The 23,062-nt window shown below is 53.3% G+C and overlaps 1 protein-coding gene across 2 annotated transcripts in view; it reads left to right on the top strand.

Moving 5' to 3' along the window:
* Nucleotides 1-23,062, top strand: part of EPHA8 (EPH receptor A8) — a 52,763-nt gene that overhangs the window by 17,268 nt on the left and 12,433 nt on the right. Inside the window, exons 3-7 of one of the 2 annotated variants that reach the window (XM_033079646.1) lie at nt 5,775-6,438; nt 18,440-18,595; nt 19,530-19,865; nt 21,999-22,123; nt 22,244-22,406. In XM_033079646.1, coding sequence (XP_032935537.1) covers nt 5,775-6,438; nt 18,440-18,595; nt 19,530-19,865; nt 21,999-22,123; nt 22,244-22,406 — 1,444 coding nt within the window. Of the gene's footprint in view, nt 1-5,774; nt 6,439-18,439; nt 18,596-19,529; nt 19,866-21,998; nt 22,124-22,243; nt 22,407-23,062 lie in introns of those variants that run through there. The other variant, XM_033079647.2, reaches the window with a different exon arrangement.

The following is a 23,062-nucleotide window of genomic DNA, read 5'->3' as shown; positions in this document are numbered from 1 at the left end:
GAGCTCTCCATCCCTGCCCCTGTGCTGCTCAGAAAGGGAGGGATCCTGAGGCTCCTGGGCACAATTAGCCAGGGCTGCTCCTCCACCCTGCAGGACCCACAGGAACACTGTCAGAAAGGCACAGATCTGCTGGAACCCCCACTGAAAGCACAGATCATGGTCTCCCTGCAGTATTAGTGCACCAAAAATGGGGATTTCAGCCCTGGCACTGAGCTGTTTGCAGTCATGCCCACACACCAGGGGACTTTTTTGCCTGGGTCTGGTCCTGCAGCCAACAGCCAGTTCATGGCTGGGATGAGCCTCATCTGTCATGGAGCAGAGCTTCTCTTTGCCCCCCAGCCCACTCTGTAAAACCCCATCCCCACTCTGAGCTGTGCTGTGTCCTTGCTATTCCACCTCCCTTCAGGTTCATCTCTTCTCAGAGCACCAAGATATATTTGGGCTCTCCCATGTGCCCAGGCCATGTTTGATGTCCTTGTTATATTTCTTAGGTTTCTCTTCCAAGCTGGAGCTTCTACCTGGATCCAGGCAAGTTACAGCTCAAGCTGTGGTGAAATTAATTTTCTTTGGAAAAAAAAAAAAAAGTGTAGGAACAGAACATTGGGAAATAAAGATTTAGACTGGTAATTGAGATAAAAGCTCATCTCCTAGTGCTTGTTCAGTAAATGCTGGGGTTATTGCTAATTCCCCAGATGCTGGTCACTACCAGGAGTTAATCACCTGCAGTGAAGCTCAGGGTAGTTAACTGCCTGACAAATCCCTCCTTAGCCACAGCAGTGACTGATTTCATGGGGATTATCTCCATTAAGGCCTCCCATCTAATGATTTATAGCTGCAATAACAGCCTTCTCTTTTTTCCCTCTCCCAGTGACAATGGTGTGAGGAGCTGCCATGGCTGGGAAGGAAAGTGCTGGATGTCTCAGTGGCCACAAAAGCTTTGCTATGCCAGGCAGAGCTGGCATCCCTCCTGGAAGCTCTCCAGGGCTGGGGACCCTCGTTCCTTTGCTGTGTAAGGAGGGAGGGAGGCTGAGCTGCTGCCCCAGGGGGACACAGTCTCTCCTCTGTTCCTCCTCCTCTCCTCTGCTCTGCCACACAAGCCCTGGGAGACTTATAAGACTTTAGTCAGCTGCCCAGATATCTGGTGTTTGCATCTCTTGCCTTTCATAATCTGGCAAAATTTTTTTCTAACTGGTGTTGACTTTAATTTAAACTATTAGGCAAAGTCCTGAATGCAGATGCAATCACATCATCCCCCAGTGCGTGCGCTCACCACGTTAATTATGATGTCCTCATTTCCATCTCGCTGGGGGATCTTATCACACTGGTGGGGCTGAGCTGAGCTTTGGTTCATAAAACCACTTCAGCCCATGGACTGAGAGCCAGCAGTGCCTGGGGTGTGTGTGGGGCCTGTGTTCTTGAACCAGTGGTGCCCAGTGTCACAGACATCCCCTCCTGCACACAGAGCCTGGAAAACAGAGACAGTGAAACAGAAAAAACCCTCCAGTAGTGGGGATTCCTGAAGCAAGTCCTTCCCTAAAAGGGCGTACAGGAAGGTTGGAGAGGGACTTTCTGTGAGGTTAAGCAGTGATAGAATAAGGGATAATGGCTTTAAGGTGAAGGAGGGTATATTTGGATTGAGGACTGGGAAAAACTCTGCCCTGTGAGGGTGGGGAGGCCCTGGCACAGAGAAGCTGTGGCTGCCCCGTCCCTGGAAGTGCCCAGGACAGGGCTTGGAGCAGCCTGGGATAGTGGAAATTGTCCCTGCTCATGGCAGGGGGTTGGAACAACACTCAACCCAAACCATTCTCGGGTTCTGTGATCCCACAGGCCCTGGGAGCTGGCAGGGCTGAGTCTGTGACACACTGGGAGGTGGATCTGTGGCATCTGAGCCACGAGCTCAGGTAGCCTGCCTGCCCCATTCTGAGAGCACTTCCCTGCAGGCCAGGTGTGGTATTTTGGGCTGGTCCCAGACTGGGATCCCCTGGCACAGAACTGACAGTGCAGCTGCTGTGCAAAAAAGCACCAAGCCTGAAAGAGTGATGGTGCAGATGCAAACTCTCCAAATTCACCCTGGGGCTGGAGGTGTGGCTGATCCTGACTGCTGCTGTGCTTGGAGGTGGGATTTACTGGGATTTACCTCCTGCTCTGTCAAAGGGGAGGATGCTTCCAGCTCTGGCACTGCCACACGTGTGTGGGGACATGGCAGGAGTGACCTCCATCTCCTCTGCCAGATTTGGGAGAGAAGTGGATGAGCTGGAGCCAAAGCATTTTGGTGCACACAATAACCTCATCTTTGCCCTGGCAGAGCCTGGTGGAGAGCCCTGAGCACAGAGGCAATAATGAGGGGAGCTGGGGGACATCCTGGGGACATCCCTGTGCATCCTGGGGGACATCCCTGTGCATCCTGGGGACATCCCTGTCACCCCCACAGCTCTGCCCTCACCCCCCCGTGCACAGCTCTGCTTCACTTCCCCCAGGAAACTCGGCAGGGAAAGACAGGAAGCAGATGTTGTGTTAATTTGTGCTCAATTAATTTCGACAGCGACTTCCACCCCTCGGAAGCACGGGAGCAGTCAGAGCACGGTGGGTGTGGGAGTGAGGAGCTGCTCTGCTCTGCTCTGTGTCTCTGTGGGGCTGCACACCCTTGCAGCCCCTGTCCCATCAGCAGGACAGTGTCCTGGCTGTCACAGCACTTCACCAGGCTCATCCCTGGGTGTGGGATGCTGAGGGTGCTGCCCTCATCGCTCCAGCCAAGCCAAGCACGTTTTTGGCTCCAGAAGAACAGAAGGGTGGGATACACCTGATATTTCTGGTTCCAGCAATGGAGAAGTGTGGGGTACAGCCAAAATTTTTGGCTCCAGAGGAACACAATCATGGCATACACACCTCAGCCTGGCCCCTTTCCACGCTGCCCCCCTGAGCACTGGTGTGCAGGGCACGTTCCCAGTGATCCCAGGAACAATCCTGGGCATTTCTGGAATTTAGAAGACAATTTTTAAAAATGCATCACAAAACATTTTTCTTCCCTGGGAATGGTTTGATTTTGACTCCCTTTGCCAGCATATTCCCCTTAAAATGAGCTTCCATTGTAGTTTGCACCTGGAACTGCTGCCTTTTCCAGGTTGCTTTAAGCTCTTTAGGACAGAGAAGCAGAGTTTTCTCCTAAGTGCAGGAGAAAACTGGAGAAGCTGGAGGAAACTGAGGATGAACATGCCTGCAGTGACTGCTCTGATCACCTCACACAGCTCCCAGAGGCAGCAGGTCAGGGAGGGCAAACGAGGAACGGCATTCCATCAGAGAGGGGAGAAGGGAGGGGCTGTCCTGCAGGTATCACTGATGCCTCTTCGCTGTATCTCTCATGTCCTGGAGGTGTGCTGCCCTCTCCTAGCTGTGCCCTGCACTGCTGGCACCACAGAGTGAGGCTGTCCCAGGGATCTGTGTCCCTGTCAGCTCCCACATCACTGAGGGCTCACCTCCTTCCAGCTGAGCATCCTTCTCTCGGGATTCTGTTGGGATTCTCTCTCGGTTTTGTGTCTAACAAAACACAACTTACCACTCGCAAAGGAAAACATCATTTTTGCCCTGTCAGAGCAATCCTGGAGGTTTATTTTAATGTACTTATAATGCTGCCTGAAAGATTTGTTTTCCTGCTCTGTGCAGCAGGGCTGGGGATTTCCTTGGCTCCCTCAACTCCCACAGACAGCTGGGTGCACACAGGTGGGGGCTGCTCCCTGCAGCCAGGACACCCCAGGAAGGAGCAGGAGGCTGTGCTGAGGCTGGGGTGAGGAAGGTGAGGATGATTTGGAAGGCAAAGAAGCAGGAGTGCCAGTGCCTTGCCCAGTTCTGCAGCACTGCATCTGAGGCTGTCCCTTACAGCTGGACTTGGGCATGGGGGTGGGACTTCAAACCTGCCTCTAATTTTGGGGAAAAGCTGAATGGTTTGAAGTTCTCCTCTGCTCCTTTTCCTCCTCCCCTTCTCTCCTGAGAATTCAGGGTTAGGGTTGGAGTTAGACCCATCCATGGGGGTGTGACTGGAGTGCCTGGTTGGAGCAGAAATGTGAGCTGAAGAGGTGGTGGGAGTCCCCCAAATCTGTGAGTGCTGGAGAGTCATTTGGTGAGACTGGAGAGGGAGATGTGAGGCAAGACTGAGCCCCCAGAAGTGTCATGTAACCCCCAACAGCTAAGTTCTACTTGTCCCTCACCTATGGAACTCACATCCACAATATCACTACTACTTCTCACTTCTTATGACTTAAACCCCCTTAACATCCCTCCCTTGTGTCACATCCCTGTCCCTGTCCCTCTAAACTCACCCAGACCATCCTCCATTGCAACCCTGCTTGCTGCAACCTACTTTTGCCAGTATATTCTCCCAAGGTTCACCCTGCAGCCACAGGTAGATGGAATTTTCACCCCTGAGCTGTCAAGCCATGAACATCCTTGTTCCCAGAGCCAGCCCTGATGCAGCCTCTTGGCTGGGTTGAGCACTGTGGGTCATACTGAGGAGCCACATTGGCATCACCTTGCAGGGAAGAAGGGACCTCTGAGCCCCCACAGTTACACATTTCTTGCTGACAGTCCTGTGCTCAGTACATGCTTCCCCTTCACCCTCTGTATCCACCCTGAAACTCCTTCTCCAGATGGAGAGTGCCCAGTTTAGTTTGTGCATGGACACTGGAGATCCAGGTGAGCACAACACAGGTGGCTCCTGCTGCTGCTGGAAATGACAGGCTGGGCACCAAGAAAAGGGATCACAGACATGACCTGGAGAATTTGGAGCCCTCCCAAACACACACTGACTCCCAGACATGACCTGGAGAATTTGGAGCCCTCCCAAACACACACTGCCATCAGCTTCTGCCAGGACCTTGGCAAGTGTTCCTGTCTGCAAGCAGGGCTGCACCTCCCATAGTGCTGCAGGGGGGTGGCACTGCCCAAATTGGTGCTGCTGATGAGTGCTCCTCATTTCCTTTTGCTCTGTGGCAGCAGTGACCTCCCATCCTGACACAGGAGCAGCGGGGTGGGAGCTGGCACACACTCCTGCATGCTCCCTGCTCCCCCAGGGGTTGGGAACATCTGGAGTCCCTGTTTTCTCTGTCCTGTGGTGGGACTGGGGACATCTGGAGTTCCTGTTTTCTCTGTCCTGTGGTGGGTTTGGGAACATCTAGAGTGACCTGTTTTATCTGTCGTGCAGTGGGATTGGGAACATCTGGAGTCCCTGTTTTCTCTGTCCTGTGGTGGGTTTGGGAACATCTGGAATGACCTGTTTTCTCTGTCCTGTGGTGGGTTTGGGAACATCTGGAATGACCTGTTTTCTCTGTCCTGTAGTGGGATTGGGAACATCTGGAGTCCCTGATTTCTCTGTCCCACGGTGGGGCTGGGAACACCTGGAATCCCTGTTTTTCTCTGTCCCACAGTGGGGTTGGGAACATCTGGTGTCCCTGTTTTCTCTGTTCTGCAGTGGGATTGGGAACATCTGGAGTCCCTGTTTTCTCTGTCCTGTGGTGGGTTTGGGAACATCTGGAATGACCTGTTTTCTCTGTCCCACAGTGGGGTTTGGAACATCTGGAGTCCCTGTTTTCTCTGTCCCACAATGGGATTGGGAACACCTGGAGTGACCTGTTTTGTCTCTCCTGTGATGGGTTTGGGAACATCTGGAGTGACCTATTTTATCTGTCGTGCAGTGGGATTGGGAACATCTGGAGCGATCTATTTTCTCTGTCCCACAGTGGGATTGGGAACACCTGGAGTGACCTGTTTTCTCTGTCCCACAGTGGGATTCCATCAATGAAATGGATGAGTTCTTCAGCCCCATCCACACCTACCAGGTGTGTAACGTCATGACCCCCAACCAGAACAACTGGCTCCGCACCAACTGGGTGCAGCGGGACGGAGCGCGGCGCGTCTACGCCGAGATCAAATTCACGCTCAGGGACTGCAACAGCATGCCAGGCGTGCTGGGCACCTGCAAGGAGACCTTCAACCTGTACTACATGGAGTCTGACCGCGACCTGGGCAGCAGCACGCGGGAGAGCCAGTTCCTGAAGATCGACACCATCGCGGCGGATGAGAGCTTCACCAGCGTGGACCTGGGCGTGCGGCGCCTGAAGCTGAACACGGAGGTGCGGGGTGTGGGGCCCCTGAGCAAGAGGGGTTTCTACCTGGCCTTCCAGGACATCGGGGCCTGCATTGCCATCGTGTCTGTGCGTGTGTACTACAAGAAGTGCCCGGCTACAGTGAGGAACTTGGCGTCCTTCTCCGAGGCCGTGACCGGCGCGGACTCCTCCTCCCTGGTGGAAGTGCGGGGAGAGTGCGTGGGGCATTCGGAGGAGAGGGACACCCCCAAAATGTACTGCAGTGCCGAGGGGGAGTGGCTGGTGCCCATTGGGAAGTGTGTGTGCAGTGCTGGCTACGAAGAGCAGCGCGATTCCTGCATGGGTGAGTCCCTGCTTGCCCGCAGTGCCTGCAAGGGGGCTGCAAAGGGCTCTTTGGGGAAGGGCTGAAGGCTGCTCGCAGAAACTGGGACAGCCAGTCTCTGTGGAGGCCCAGAACTGTCCGTGCCTTTGCTGGCTGGCTTCATGCTTCCAAAAGGTGTGGCTGGTACTCCCTGGGAGTTCCTGTGGCTCTGACAGGTCCTGATGCACAGGGCATGGCTTTGGGGGCTGGCTGGCACCAGGACAGGGCTGCTCTGACCCCATCTTTCTGCACCCATGGATCACTGGCCCAGAGATCCCAGCTCAGTGCCCCCAGCTGCTCTGACTGGTGCTGAGATCATTGGTGTGCTCCAGCAAGGCGCTGTTTGGCCTCTCCAAATCACCCACGGCTGGAAGGGATTTAAAAGGGAGGAAAGCAAAAAGGAAAACAGAGCTTTCATGGAACAAGGTCACTGTGTCCATCCCTCACCTCCCGGGGCTGCTGCAGAGCCCCTCCTCATCTGGGGGTGTGGGGAGCCCTCCCAGGGGCCCCCAGTGCCACTGGGCAGCTTCGAGCTGCCAACTGAACAAACTGTGATAAGGAAGTGGGGTGACCAGCAGCAGGCACAGGGATGTGTGTGTACAGAGCACGGGCTCCCCGGGAGAGCCCTCACACACATTTGTTTGCTCTCTGTTTCTTCGTGGGACGTGTTGACAGGGAGCAGCACAAATACGAGTGCAGGGCCTTTGTTTGAGTTTCGTGGTGACATCAAGGGGAGCATTTGTCTTAGGGAGACTTGACTCAAGGTTAGGACATCCAACACCAGACTGGAATGGATCCAGGGGCTGCTGGGACCCATGCTGGCTCCTGCAGGTCTCCAGCTACACAGTGGGAAGGATGGGCAGAATAAATGCTTTTATCTGAAACTGATTTGAAAGTTGTCCTGGGCTATATCTAGTAACTCAGAAAAGGCCTTCCATGGTGTTAAAGAGTGGGTGCAGGCTGTATGTGGGGCCAGGCATGTGCTCTGCCAAAAGGGGCACTGGCATGGGCCTCCACCCTGCCAGGACCCAGGCTGGCTCAGACAGACCAAACAGCCCTTCCTTGCATTCCCCTGCAGCAGCCCTGTGCTGCTCAGGACTCTGTGCTGCACTCCTGCTCCCTGCCCCAGGACATGCCCACCCCAGAGGCAGCAGGCTGAGCAGGGCTGTGCCATTGGTGCTGCTTCCTTCTCGTGTGGTTCCTTGGATAGTGCTCTCTCCTGGCAGAAAGCTGTGGCACAGTTCCTTCTCTGCCCTCCTGCCTTTTTCTGGTGGGATTGCTCCTGCCACAGGGGGAAGAGTGGCCCAGCCCGTGTCCCCAGGTGTCCCCACAGATGGACTCAGACTCAGCAATGCTCTCAGGTAAAACTCTCCAAGCCTTGTGGTACCAGAAACAGTACAGAAATGTCACTGGACTTCCTCTGAGCTCAGTGTTGTCTCACCCTCCTGCCTTCCCTTCCATCTGTCTGGCTCCAGCACAGTTTGATGGCCTGACACCGAGTGAGCCTGCATCACCTCCTTCCCTGCATCCCCTTTGCTGGGGCAGCAGGACATTATTTACACAGGAAGGCAAACATGCAAATCTCTGATCTTGTGCCTGATTGGGGCAGAGTTCATTTTTCAGGCTGAGAAGTGCCTTTTGGGGATGATTCATAAGCCCAGTGGATCTGTTGGAGTTGGAAATTAGCTGCTTTAATTGTCAGGTGGACAAAAGCAGGATTCCAGTGGCTGTCGCCCCAGCAATTTTTCATTCTCGGTCACAGGGATGAGATGATATAAATCACTCCTTGTGGCCCTAATAATCTTTCTATAAATATCAGGGAAATTCATTTTTTTTTTGCTTGGGGAGAGGAGGTGTGGAGGGGGAGAAATTAGAGAAGATACTTTGCCTCTATGGCAGTGTTTAAAATATGATTCCAAATTAATTTCCTTCTGCCTTTCACAGCCGGACGCCTTATTTGTCAAAGCTAAAGATATTTGAACAGTGGAGGTTTCTCCCCCTCCTCTTCAACATTCATTTTTGTAAGGGCCTGCCAGAGTGATGGAAGACAGCTGAGGAAACCAGAACATAGCCAGAGCTGTTGCCAGCCCCTCAGAGGAGAAGTAAGGAGTGCCACAGACCTGGAGAGTAAGGGGTGAGGTGGGATGTGCTGAAAGAGGTGTAGGAACATCAGGAACTTCTTTGCTTCTCATCCCTGTTGTAAAGTTGTATAATTCCAGATTGGTTTGGGATGAAAGGGATCTTAAAGTTTATCCTATCCACCCTCTGCCATGGGCAGGGATATCTGTACTTGACCAGGGTGCTCCAAGCCCTGTCCAACCTGGCCTGGGACACCTGCAGGGATGGAGCTTTCTGTCATCCATTGTGTTGGATCCTTCCCTGCCCTTCTTTAGGGTAGAAGGGTGGTGGCTGGGTCTGACTCCTGCACTCATCCCAGCAGGGGTTTTGTCTTGCTTTGATGTGCTGCTGATTGCTGTAAGGATGTGAGGGCAGTTTCCATGGGACTGAGGGGGGCAGATCTCAGCCAGGGGCTCTGGGGTCAGGACTGGCTGGTTTGGCATCTACAGTGTCACAGCCCCCACAGCCCAGACATTTGTCCCCACATCTGGGCCTGATTCCTCTCCAGAGAGCCCCTTCTCAGCTGGGACTGATCATATGTGCTACAGGACCTTACTGGGCAGAACTGGGATTGGAGCTGGAATTCCCACATCTGCTGATGGCATCCTGGCTTCTGCCACTCCAAACATTCCCAGCATTCAGTCCCACAGCATCTCCTGCCACAGCCACCCCAAAGATAAAACCACTCCTGGCACAGCACAGCCCTCTTCTTTTTCCCTCTGTTTTCAAGGTTCTGAAGGACTTTTCTTCCCCCTCACCCACAGCCTCAGACTGCTCTTTCCTTCTTGAAATGCAACAGTCCACACATGACACATTAACATCTCTTACACACAGCAAATAGCAACTGCTCTGCCTAAACAGCAGAATAAGCAAGAGCAGGAGGGAAAAGGATCTGCCCCAGCAATTTATCAGATAAGGAGACAATCAGCATAATTCACCTTATTGATATGCAGCTGCTGTGCAGGACAAATAGAGACCCATTTCAATAAGGTCAGTGCAATTAGAATGATGTGGGAAAGGGACAGTTGTGCTTCTGTGGGCAGGGAGGGGCACAAAATCCACCTCCCCAAAAGCTGAGAGCTGGGACATTAGCACCCTGTCCTGTGTGTGGATGGATGGAGAGGTGCACACAGAGGTTCAGGCAGGTGGGGACAGTGCTCTTCAACCACAGCCCCACTCAGTCCCCCTTTGCAGGCTCCTGAGCCACCAAGACCTTGGGTTTTGATGTTGGTCCTTGGTGGACAGACCTTGGTCCTTGGACCATGTAAATCCATGGTCCTTGCATCAGGGTCTGAATTATTTCTTGGGCTGCATCTCTCACCAGCTATCAGTGAGCAAAAACTCAAGTTGGGCTAAAATCTGTTCAGGTTGTACACAAAGAGGGAGTTGGTTTCCTGACACAAACCCATCCAGCATCCAGCCATGGGGAGCCCCTGGGACACAGAATCTCCCAGGAGATTATTTTGTTGATTGAGATTTTGTTATTTGAGATTTTGTTGATTTGAGATTATTTTGTTAATAAACAAGTGGAAAACTTGCAGGCCTTCTTCCCTGCTGTCAGGGGGTGAATGAGGCTTTGGCAGAAATGCCACTCCCAAAGAGTGTTGTTGAATATCCGTGGCTTTCAGGGGCTGTTGAGACATTTCTGTCTCAAGTTTGGGAACAGGCATCTGATCCTCTGGGTGTTCTGGTTGCTCTCCCTCTGCTGCTCTTGGCACCTTCCTTGGCTGCTCCCTTTAGATGAAAAATGGTGATGAGGGAGCAGGAACTGAGCAATTCCCAATCCCTGCTCCAGAAGCACATTTGCACAAGATGGGTGTTTGTAGCCTGAGTGAGAGCAGCCACCAAGCACAGGTCTGCTGTGTGTGGCTGAATGAGGATCTGGCCCTGGGTTACACTTTACCCAGCTCTGCTTCAGCAAGAAAATGTGGGAATTTTTCCTCTGGGCAAGAGAAGAGAGGAACACTGCCATGCTGGGAGCCTTTCCCCTCCAGCCCCCAAAGCAAGGAGAGGTGGGAGTGCTGAGCTCTCTCGTGCCTCCTGTGGGACACAGCTGGGGGAAAGGGATCTGGAGAGTCTGGTTAGCAATCTGGAAGCCAGTTAATTTTTTCCAGTTGGTGGGATTCATGCTGATGAACCAATCAGCAGATTTAATGTACCTTAAACCTTCCTTGTGGGCAACTTTAATCGAGCAATTAAAGCACCACGGCATTGCTAATTAAGAGGAGAAAATACCCAGCTTGGTAATTATGTGCTTGTGAATACAGCTTTGTATCCATGGACATTTAGGAAGAAAGTCCCACAGCTGGGGGAGCAGAGCTGTGTGAGAGGAGACCCCATCCAGCTGCACCCCCTGTGCTGTGCTGTGCTGGGGCAAAGCCTGGCACAGGGCAGGGAAAGCCCTGGAATTACCTGGGGAAAACATCCCAGGTGAAGCCTCTGGATGGGGCTGGGAGCAGCCTGCTCCAGTGGGAGGTGTCCCTGCCATAGGTGGAGTGAATGGGATTGAAGGTCCCTTCCACTCCAAACCATTTGGTGATTCCATGATTCTGTGAGAATATCCTGTTACTGCAGCTCCAAGGAAATACCTTGGAAGATGTTTCAGTTTTCCTGGTGTGGATTTCAAGAGGAATTCCTGTGCAGGTCCCAGCACACAGGTGGCAGGCCCAAGCCCTCTGCTGTGTGGGTACCAGGCTGTGTCTCTCAGAGCTGCTGGCACCAATGCCCTGGGTGTCCCCCAGAGGGGTTCTGACAGGAGTGCACCAAGCCAGAGCTTCCAAGGGCAGGAGCAGAAACAGCCCCCAAGTGGTGCTGTGGGAGTTATGCTAAAGTCCTTTCTGTGATGCCAGACAAGGGAATCAAAAAAAGTTGGTAACTTTTGAGAATTTCATTATGGTTTGCGAGGCCATCAGCTGCTCTGTAAAATACAGGGAACACTGGCAGGTGAGACCATGTCACCTCCAGGTTATCTCAAAGCTCTGCATTTTCAAAAAAAAAACCAGAAAAAAAACCAAAAAAAACCCCACAAAACAAAAAACTAAACAAAAACAAACCTCATAACACAAAAAAAACCAGTTTGTTTTCCAAGATGCATAAGCAGTGCCTATCTAGGAACACAGAATCATAGAAAGGTTTGGGCTGGAAGGGCCCTTAAAGCTCATCTCATCTTCTTTCACCCCTGCCATGGGCAGGGACACTTTCCAGTGTCCCAGGGTCCTCCAACCCCTGTCCAGCCTGGCCTTGGACACTTCCAGGGATCCAGGGGCAGCCTCAGCTGCTCTGGGCACCCTGTGCCAGCCCTGCCCACCCTCACAGGGAAGAATTTCCCCAATATGCCATCTAAACCTGCTCTTTTTCCTTTTTCATTAGGAAAGACTACTTCCCCTAGAGGTTTATCCAGCCTTGGCATCCTTGGATTCACACTTGTCTCACACCTGGCCCAGCTCACTGTCACAGACCTGGCTGCTGGGTTCTGTGTCGTTAATTCAGCCCAGTGAGGTCACTGGAGAAGGCAGGAGAGGGTGAGCCCAGCATCTCCAGCATCACTCCCACCTCTAAAATCCAATGGCTAATTGCATTTGCTTGGAAAACAAAACAGAGCAGAACCCCAGCATCCAAACCCATTAATTTCTTTCTCTGCTGAGGAACAGAAGGGATGGAGGTGCCTCCAGAGCACCTCTGTGTCTCACCAACACAGCAGTGTGGGGTTTGTCCTTGGCTGAATATTTTGTGTGCCACTTTTCCTCTGAGTTTTCTATGTTTTGGTGCTGACAGAAATGAAGGGTGAGAATGATAGCTGGAGTTCAGGGTAGTGATGGGGATTAATTAAATTTTATTTGTGCTTAGCAGGTCTCTGTGGCCCTCTGAGAAGTGGTGAAGAGCAGCTGGGCTGTGATGGATAAAGACATTCACCAGTTTGGGAATGTGGGGTTTTTTGTTTGGGGGTTTTTGTTTTGAACTCCTGCAGAAAACTTGGCTGCCTTTGGGTGGTGAGCACAGGTTGTTGCTCTGGATTTCCAGTGTGCAGGTGCCTGGGGAGCTGTTGTTGGGGTGTTTGGACACAGAGCAGAAGTCCTTACCCTGTAACACTCAATTCCCCACCAGCACGTCCAGATCTCTGGTGGCATTGCCTTGCATGGAGAAGATTCTCCTCACACCACAGAGCAGCAGGACCCTGCCACAAACTTGTTTTGCCCTTGGCAGGAGCTGCAGATGCCACTCATGTCAGTGTTTGTGAAAACTGCTGCCACTTCCCCAGGAGGGAGGGAGGGATCCAAAGTGGAGCTCAGCTGTGCCCTGGATGTCTGGGCACCCTCATTTTACAGCTCAGCCCCCCACACAGCCTCAGCCATATGGATGTGCTGAGAGGGCTCACACAGCCCCCAAACTGCATTCCAGCTCCTGCCAGGGAGTTCTTGGTGTTCTGTGTGTCCTTCCCTCTTTCATGCCTCACCTCTGTCACCTTCAGGGCTGTCCCATTCAGCCCCACCCCTCCTCCACGCTGTGTTTTCTGGGTTTGGTTTTGGTTTGGTGAAATCTGTGGGTTTTTTTTTTTTTTTCCAGAAGCTTTTGATACTTCTGTGTAAATCTCTTTGACAAGACTGAGTTTGGGAAACAGCTTTTTTCTAATTCTGGCACTAGGCTGCCTGTTTCCATCCTACTCCAGCAAGCTGTAGCATTCCCCTGGATAAGATTTATAAAAAAGCCTTTGCTCTGAGCTTGCCAGGCTGTCTCACCTACACAAATCTGCACAGCATCACCTCCACTCCCACAGAAGGGTGTCTGCACCAGGCAGCAGAGCAGCACTTGTAGCAAACTGGGATTTGGGTGTTTCCCGCTTTTATTTTTTCTTATTTTTTTTTAAGATGTGAGAAAGTGCAAAAGGGAGTCGAGTGTGTGTCCAACAGAACTGAAATCAGACTGCAAGGGATGTGACCAACCTGGTCTAGTAGAAGGAGCTAGATGATCTTTGAGGTCCCTTCCAAACCAAACCATTCTGGGATTCTGGAATTCTCAGAGATGTGATTCTGAGTGATGCTGTGGCTCTAAGACCTGCTGATTCTTCTATGGCAGCATGATGCAGGTTTCCAGTTTGGGATGCAGCCAGTCTGTACAACCTTGGTTCCAGTTTTCCCAGCACTACAAGTGGAATTACTCCACTGGGAAAGGCAGGACCCTCCCAAATACAACTTGTTCTGCTGGCAGTGAGATCTGGGTGTCACCAAGAAGGATGCAGGGTGTCCTTTGCTGTGTGTGCCGTTTGCTGGGAGCCCCAAGAACAGGGTCCTGTTGGCTTTGCAAAGCTTTCATGGGTAAAAAACTCCTCCTGTTCCCCCTCTGAAAGACTCAGGGGTACAGTGGGGTGTGAAGTGGGGTAATTGTGGGAAGAAGGGCCGAGAAGTGGGGGAGTGATGTGAGGAGGAGTGTCAGTGGTGGGAGACACCTTCAGGGGTGTGTGGTGGTGTGTTGGGGGTGGGAAGAGCTGTGAGCTGTGCAAAGGGGCTGCAGGGTGGGAATGGGGCTGTGGACAGCCTGGTGTGCTGCTCAGGGGCTGAGGCAGGGCAGGGACAAGCAGCACAAGGAGGGGGTGTGAGTGCCAGCAGGGCTGTGGGGTGAGGCATGGCCTCAGGACCAGGGGGTTAATGAGAGCACCAGCCCAGCCAGGCCCCCAAACTCCCCCCAGGCCACTGCACAGCCCAGAGCCTGGGCTGACCTGGGGCTGCAGGGAAAGGGGAGCACAGCCCTGCTACAACAGAGGATTTTGGGCAGTGAGGCAAATGCCTCATTTTAAGACATGACTGAGAACAGCCTGCTTGTGTTTCAGTGTCTGTGTCATGTGGGAGCTGAGATTTGAGGCATCATGCTGGAGCTGGATTGAAAGGAGGCTGGGATTTTCTGTGCTGGCTTGTGCAGCCTGGGGGCTCTGGGACTGGTGCCTGTCTCTGGCTGTCACAGTGCCTGTGACACCTTTATTTCCACCTCTATCTTCTCCTCATGGCCAAAGGGAGGTACATGACTGCTCTTCTGCTGCTTGCAGATGCCCAGATTTGTTGAAGGGTCAGGAAGGGAGGCACCACTGTCACAGAGCTGGCCCATGTCACCCCCAGCCATGCCCTCACCCTGCCCAGACCTCCTGGCTGAGGGCAGAGTCAAGGAAGGGTGACATGGGGGCAGTGCTGGCCCCACTGGGGCTGCCCTTGGTGGTCCCAGCAGGGCCACCTGCAGAGCCCTGAGAGGGACAGGAGCAGCTCATTCCCAGCCAGCATATCCTTGACAGGTCCATCCATCATCTCCTGAGCCCTGCCAGCTTATTAGCAGATGTTGTCCTGTCCCCAGAGGATGGAGAGGGAGTGAAACAAATGGACCGAACTCCTGATGGTTGGCACATCCCTCCAGTTCCCTGTTCCTGAGACAAACCTGCTGCTCCAGGCTGCTGTGGGCATCAGAGTGGGGCTGGGAAACAGGCAGGGTGTCAGTGCAGGGTGGGGGGATCAGTGGGACAGACCCAGACAGGCCTGGGGTGGTCACTGGGGACTCACCTGTGTGATGCAGGGCTGGAGATGTGCTCTGCCCAGCACAGCTGCAGGGTGGGCTCTGTGGGCTCTGCTGGTGGCACTGGGGTCACCCAGGAGTCTGGGCTGCAGGGAGAATGTGGTGAGCAAGTCTTGAGCTGAGTGGCAGGTCCCACCTGCACTGCAAACCCCCTCTGTGCAGTGAGATGGAGCTGCAGGGACAGGCAGCCAGGGCTGGCTGTTACAGGGGGGCACTGGGGACACAGCAGCTCTGCTGCTGGCTCACACAGAGGCAGGACCTGAGATCCTCAGACTTAGAGCAAGGATGCCAATCACATGAAATAATGGGAATAAAAGAAACCCTCACCTTCCCCAGGGCTCCAGGGAGGGCACTTCTGCCAGGTGGCTGTAGCTGACTGCCATGAAGGCAGCAGAACAACCACTCTGCACCTCTCTGCTGGGTGGCTGCAGCTTTGGGAGGCTCCTGTGTGTGCCACAGCCATGGCTGTGGAGCCCAGTGTGTTTTAGTGCATTGGATTGAATTTTTACTGCTGGTCACTTCTCTGCTGGGAGGTTCTGGTCTTCTACATGTCACTGGTGTGGCATGAGAGAGCTCAATCCCAGAGCAGGACATCCTGTACTGAAGGTATTTTATATCATATACAGGTTTGAGCTGGTGCCTCTCCCGTGCCAGTGGAAGGCTTTGCACTGCTTTGTGTGTCCTGCTTCCCTCTGAAGTGGGCACTGGGACACTCAGAGGGGCACGACCCCCTGATCAGTGCCTGTCCCAGCCCCAGGTGCTCCCCAGCCCTCCCTGCCTGCTCCTGCTGTCCACCAGCCAGGAGCTGGCTCCCCATGGCTCTGCCCTGGTGCACAAATTCACCTGTAATTTGTCATTTAGTGTCATTTTCCCCTTGAGTGCATCTAAAATAATTGTGACTCATTGCTACAGGTAATTAATGGGATTTTTACAGCATTAAATGCTAAGTGATTACAATTGCTCCATGCAAATCTACTGTGCTTGGTGTTCCCATCCTTCCTGCTGCCTGTCTCTCTGTACCTGAGCTAGCACTGATTTCTCTGCCCTTAATTAAACAGTGGTGGAGGGAACCACTCCAGTGCCCCTGGAATCACAAGCTCCTGGTTGCTGCATGGCTGGAGATGGTGGGGTTTGCAGCCCCAAGGGACATTTATACAAGTTAAAGGCAGCAGTTCCTGACCTGCCCCTGCCCAGCACTGGCTGGGGCTGCCCCATTGCTCAGCTCCCATCCCTGCTCATTCTTTCCCACACAGAAAAGACAGGAAATTTCCTTTCTTCTGATTTATTCTGGAGTTTGGTTGGTTTTTTTTTTCACCAGCTGGCTGCCTCCCAGATTTGTCCCCACCTGAGAACAGGGTGTATCCGTGCTCAGCTCTGTCTTACACCCAAAACCAGACTGGAGGGTGCTGCATCAGGGGGCACAGGGCAAGGGTAGAGTCCCTGAAACTCTTGCACCAGAGCCTGCCAGATGTCTCAGGCTGTCCTTGGTGCAGCTGGAAATGGAGAACAAACCTCCCCTGAGGTCTGCACCCCTGTGCTCTCTCCTCTCCTGATGCCCTTGAGAGGTCAAAGGTGCCAGGAGATCTGGGGGACAAAACCAGCCCCAAGCTGCTGCAATTTCACATCTGCCTTCCATGGCATCCCCACGTTTGGGCATTTCTGCCCTGATGCCCTTGGGAAAATGGAGGAGCAGAAATTTAGGAACAAATTCTGGAACTGCTGCCCTTTGCTGTACCAAGATTTGATACCAGCCTGTGACACCACCTGTGGCACCACCTGTGGCACATGCAGCACGTGTCCATCCTGCCAGTGATATCAATCCCCTGCTGTTAACTCAGAATTTGGTGCAAAAGTGCCACAGAAACTGGAGACAGAGCCTGGAGAGGGCCCAGCAAGAGCTCCCCACACCAGGGATGTGTGACTGGAGCACTGTCTGCCAGTGCTGGAGTAGCTCAGTTATAAAAAGGCCCTTGTGTCACTGTGCAGTGTGTGATCGGTGGAATGTGCTGGAATCATCAGTCCAGGGAGATCTGTGGCAAGGAAAGGAGGGTTATTAATACAAAAACAAATCAGCACCTTGAAACAGAGCAAACAGCATGGAGGGACCCAGCCCACTGAGGATGCTGGATCACAAAAAAACCCTTTTACATGCCTGAAAGCAAAGATTGAGGCTGTATGCAGATCTGGCCACTGGAGGTAAAGATGAGAAAATGAAGGTATTACTACCTCAGTGGGGAGAAAAAAAGAGATGAGTCAGAGTCAGGAATAATCATTGAAACATTGGAACTGGTCATAAAAGTACCTCATGAGTACAGGGAGCAGACAGAGCCTGCTTTCCCTTATTTAGAATCTAAGTCTGCAGGAGAGGGCAGATCCTCCCACCCCCAGACAGATACCTGACATGCCACATGTCACTCTTGAACAAATCGATTTTCTAACGAGAGACGAGCTGTTTGTTTGTGTGACAGATGATCCACCCAAGGGGCTGCTGGGAGAAGGGGTAGGATGGAGCACAGCAATGCCAGACCTGGCGTGGGATGAGCTCCTGCAGCAGGAGGAGGCAGAGGAACTGCAGACAGGTTGTATTGTCAGAAAAAACTTTTCTCCAAGGCTGTCTCGTTTGGCCTGAGTGTCCCTCTGCCTCTAGAGACAGGGCAGGGCTGTGCAGTTCCCTTCTTGCTGTACTATGCAACAAGAGAGGCTCTTTCCTTATTGTTTTGTGCCTTGTTGCTCTGTGTGGCAGCACCCCAGGGTCTTGCAGAGGGACATGTACCATGTCTCAGAGGTGGAGATTTAATTTCTGAAACCTCCCACACAGATGCTTTCGGGAACCTGGGCACAGCCAGTGTTTGTGGCAATCACTGTGAAGTGAGGACTGTGTTGTAAATTGCCCCATAAATGGTATTTTGGAATAGCTGCCAATAGATTTGCAGTGCTGCATGGTTTGATCCTTGCAGTGCTGCATGGTTTGATCCTTGCAGTGCTCCCTGTCCTGTGGGCAGATGGGCTGGGCAGAAGGCACAGGAGCACCTGGAGCTTTGCAGGCAGCTCCTGGACAGCAGAGACACCCAAGGTTGGTGGTGAAGCAGTGGGGAATGGGTGTCAGGATGGCAGCAATGCAGCTGGGGGAGCAGAATTTTCCACAGAACCCATTTTCCAGATGAGCAGCTGGAGGGGCCTCACCCAGCTGCAGGTGCTGGTTTCCTGTGCACTACATGAGAACACAGGTGAGCTTTGTGCTGGTGAGATCTCTGAGCTGTGGGATGATGCTCATCCAGGCACATCCCTCTGACCTGTGCCCTTCTCTCTGCAGCCTGCCAGCTGGGATTTTACAAATCAGCCCCTGGGGACCAGCTGTGTGCCAAGTGTCCCCTGCACAGCCACTCGGAGAGCCGGGCAGCTCGCGTGTGCCGCTGTGACAGCAGCTTCTACCGCGCCGTGCAGGACCCTCCCTCGGCCGCCTGCACACGTGAGTAACCCCTGAGTAACCTCTGAGTACCTCCTGAGCATCCCCTGAGTAACCCCTGAGCACCCCCTGAGCACCCCCTGAGTAACTCCTGAGTACCCCCTGAGCACCCCCTGAGTACCCCTGAGCATCCCCTGAGTACCCCCTGAAAATCCCCTGAGCATCCCCTGAACATCCCTTGAGCACCCCCTGAGCATCCCCTGGGTACCTCTGGCTGCCCTGGGACACATCACACATCCCATCCTGGGACCTGGCTGCTGCTCCTGGCTGAGCCCAGCGCTCTCCCTGGCCCTGTGCCTGCTGCCCAAGGTGCTCCACCAGCTCTACAACCCTGAGTCTCTGTCTGGCATGGAAGCTGAGAGCCTGACATTTACTGTGCTTGCACAATCAAGAGAGGCAGACTAGTTTGCCAAACTTGCAAACAGAGTGAGGGGTGCAGAGCTACCAGTGATAAATCCAAAACCCTGAACCAGTGAGAACTAATCTCAAGGCCTAAAATGTGCCCAAAAGGCTAAGATGCATGCTCCAGAGACAAAGTTGAAAAGTTCAAGTGCAATAAAAGATTTGAAGCCTTCATCAGAGACCCATGATTGGGGAAGCACAAGTGCAAAAGGACTTTTGGTTCATTTTAATACAAAGCAAAGGTAAGCAAGACCAGGCAAGGCTAAGACATGAATATGCATTAGACATGTTGTGTAATCCTAAGCTTTTAAAAAATAAATAGAGCAGTAGTTTAAAGTTTCGAGGTGCTTTCAGAAGAGCTATCCACCATGCACCTCAGCACTAAATAAATGCATATCTACTTTATAACTCTCATTTCTCCCCAGTTATGAAGTCTACCAGGCACATCTTTACACCGTAACCTAGAACACCCACACTCCACCATTCCCAACACTCAGCAGCGCTCACTCTGCCGCAATCCCTGCTTCCCTTGCAGGGCCCCCCTCTGCTCCGGTGAACCTGATCTCCAGCGTGAACGGCACCTCGGTGACCCTGGAGTGGGGCCCGCCGCTGGACAAGGGCGGCCGCGCGGACGTCGTGTACAACGTGCGGTGCCGGCGCTGCGCGGGGGACGCGGGGCCGTGCGAGGCGTGCGGCAGCAGCATCCGCTTCGTGCCCCAGCAGATGAGCCTGGTGCAGGGAGCGCTGACCGTCACCAACCTCCTGGCGCACACCAACTACTCCTTCTGGGTGGAGGCCGTCAACGGCGTCTCCGACCTCAGCCTGGAGTCCAGGAGAGCGGCGGTGGCCAACATCACGACAAACCAGGCAGGTAGGAGGAGCAGACCCACCCTCCAGGCTTGGCTCCTGGGGGTGATGCTGATGTTGCTCCAGTGTTGATCCAGCTGGTGTCTGCAAGAGGCAGAACCTGCTCCAGTGGTCAAGGGCTGGTTTGGTGATGGGTTTGGGATGGCCAGGAAGTGGGACCCCTGTCCTCTCTGCTGCTGGAGGTGGGTTCAGGGAGATGGGATGGGCTGGGGATACGTTTCTGCCCAAGGTAACTCTTGCTTTTCTCTACTTCTGCTTCATGGTGTGCTTTTCCCTTCACCGTTCCCTTCACTTCAGCTCACAGCCACTGTTGGAGGCTCCTTTTCTGCAGGAGGCAGGGGACATGGAGAACACTTGTTTGTTGACAGGAACACTAAGTGGAGCATGAATACTTCAGGCTGATCCTTCAGCCTTTTGTCCCTTCCCACAGGGCCAGGCAGCAGTTCATACTCTGCTCTTATCTCACACCGATGCCAGGCCCTGGCAATGACAGCAGTGTTTGCTGGGAAAAGTCTCTCCCATGCATGTCTCACCTTTTCAAATTCCTCACTGCAAAATGACCTTTCCCCAGGAAATTCCCCTGAGCAGTGCTCTAGCCTAGCTAGGAGAGGACTCTGCTCCATGGCACTTTTCACTCTCTACTGTGGATAAAGAGATCAGAGCAGGGATTGACCCTCCTTGTCAGTCCTCCCACTATGAAATGAGCCCACAAGAACTCCCCATGATGCTGAGCCCCTTCTGCTCTTGTGGCAGGGGTACCAGAGAAACCTGGGGAGCCTTGCTGGATGGCTGGCATGAGAACAGGTCCCTTTGTCACTGATGCCAGCCTGGAGCACTTCTGCAGCACGTGGAAATAGTTCAGTCCTGCTGGCTTGATCCCTCACAATCCCTCCAAGTGCTGATGAGCTGCCTCAGCCTGATGCTTCAGATGGAGATGTTCTCAGGAAGTGCTGAGTATTCCTATTTTAACCACTCAGCTGTAAAATGGATTCTGAGCAGGTGCTGTGAAAGCAGAGGGGTTGGGAATTTGGTAGTTCAGTGACTGTGCTCCAGCTGCTGCATGTGGCAGAGCCCCCTGCCCTCCAGGGCTGAGGGACCCTGACACTGCATGGACACTCCTGGGTGCTGGTCATCCTTGTCCCCCCAGCCCCAATGGCTGAGCATGGTAAGGCAGATGCAGCACAGATTCCCTGGGCTGTTTGGAGTACAACATGCTCATGTTTAACTGGTTCTCACCATCCCACCCCATCCCATCTCCCCAGGGTGCTCTGTACCAGCAGCATTTTCTGCTTCTCAGAGGAGCCAGCCCCAAAGAGCTAAAACTGCTGCCTTTCAGTCCCTGTGTGTCCCACTGCTGCTGCAGCCCCTGTGGCCTCTTTTGGTCACTGTGCTGCTCTGCACACCCCTGCACTGCAGCCATGGCCAGCTCTGTCTTCCCTGGAGCTGCCACTTCCCATTTTTCACCTGACAGAGAAGCTCACAAGTGGGGCTTGGAACCTTCCCATGAGCCAGACCCAATGGCTGCACTTGGCTATCCCCACTACACTCTGGGGAACTTCCAGTGGATATTTTCCCAGTAGGAAAAGAGGCTGGTGAGTTGGTTCCTCCAGCAGTGACAGCTACAGTTCAGGCATGGCTGCAGTTACCAGAACTGATTCACAGGCTCCCAGCTCAGGAAGATGACAAATATCCCAGGGCAGTAAAGCACCCCCAAGGCACTTTTAGACTGGTGCTCAGACCCTGACCACCCTTATTTCTCCCCTTTCCCTTGCCCCTTTCCCTCTCCCTTTACCCCAGGTGGAACAAGAGGGGACGGAGGGCTCTCCATGACCTGCAGCCACACTGGTCCTTCTCCTTTCTGGCTCCAGGTCACAGCAAATCACCAGTGTCCCCTGCTGCCTGTGCTGGGGCAGTGCCCTCCTCACTCATCTTCCCAGAGCTGCTTTACTGACACAGCCCAACCAAGGAAAAGCCTGTTTGCGTCCCCATCACAGCACTCATCTCCACATGGCTGTCATTAAATCAGAAGCCTGGTTTAAGCCAGGAGTCCTGCCTGGGGCTCTATTTCCACCTTTCCTTGTTGCTGTCTCCTGCTGCCCCCCCTCAGCAGCACCTAACCCCTGTGTCTGCTCCCCAGCCCCGTCACAGGTGGTGGTGGTGCATCAGGAGAGCACAGGCCAGAACAGTGTCACCTTGCTGTGGCAAGAGCCAGACCAGCCCAATGGCATCATCCTGGAGTACGAGATCAAGTACTATGAGAAGGTAACGCTGTTGTTTCCCAGGGATCCCCTCTGTCAGCCAGCCTTGCACCAGGTGCTGCTGTGGCACACTCTGTGGTCACTGAGCTGATGCAGAGAAGGTTTTATTGTTGATTTCCTCCAGGACAAGGAAATGCAGAGCTACTCAACTCTGAAATCCAAGAGCACCACTGCCACCATCTCTGGGCTCAAGCCTGCAACCCGCTACATCTTCCAGGTGCGGGCTCGCACCTCTGCCGGCTGCGGGCGGTTCAGCCAGACTGTGGAGGTGGAAACGGGGAAACCAGGTGGGTTGTGCAGGTGTGGGGTGTGGGAAGTGTGGGCAGGGAGCATGGAGCCTGCTGATGCTATTCTGCATGGCCACTGTCCCTCTGCCACACAGGGAGGGGGTCTGGAGGGACATCCCCTGTGGTTTCAGCCTGCAGGGATTGCTTGAGGCTGCATTCCTGACATGGTTGGAATAAGAGGAAACAGACTCAGCTTAAAACAGAGTTTAGGATAATAGGAAATGTTTCTTCACTGAAAGAAGTGGCTGCCCAGGACAGTGGTAGAGTCACCACACCTGGAAGTGCTCAATGAATCTGTTGATGTGGCACATGTTTAATCATGGCCTTGGCCATGCTGGGCTAATGGTTGGACTCAGTGATCTTAGAGGTCTTTTCCAGCCCCAATGATTCCATGATTCTGTGCTTGTACATTAGAAAGAAGAGGGAGGAAGGATGTAGCAGTTAGGGAAGGGAGGACCTGGAGAGGTCCTGAGGCTCCAGTCTTCTCTCTGTACTGTTTGCTGTGTCACCATGGCTTTCTCAGATCTCTCCTTGGTTTCCCCACATGTAAATGGTCCCTGTACACTGGGGGAGCTCAAAACTGGGAATATGTAGGACAGTGCTTCATTTTGAAGACCATGACCGCATTGTCAGCCAAGGCTTTATCTCTGAAGACC

Source organism: Catharus ustulatus, chromosome 24 (genome assembly GCF_009819885.2).
Source record: "Catharus ustulatus isolate bCatUst1 chromosome 24, bCatUst1.pri.v2, whole genome shotgun sequence".
In the NCBI taxonomy this organism is placed as follows: Eukaryota; Metazoa; Chordata; class Aves; order Passeriformes; family Turdidae; genus Catharus; species Catharus ustulatus.
Note: the sequence above shows the minus strand (reverse complement) of the source record. Positions and strands in the feature narration are given on the sequence as shown.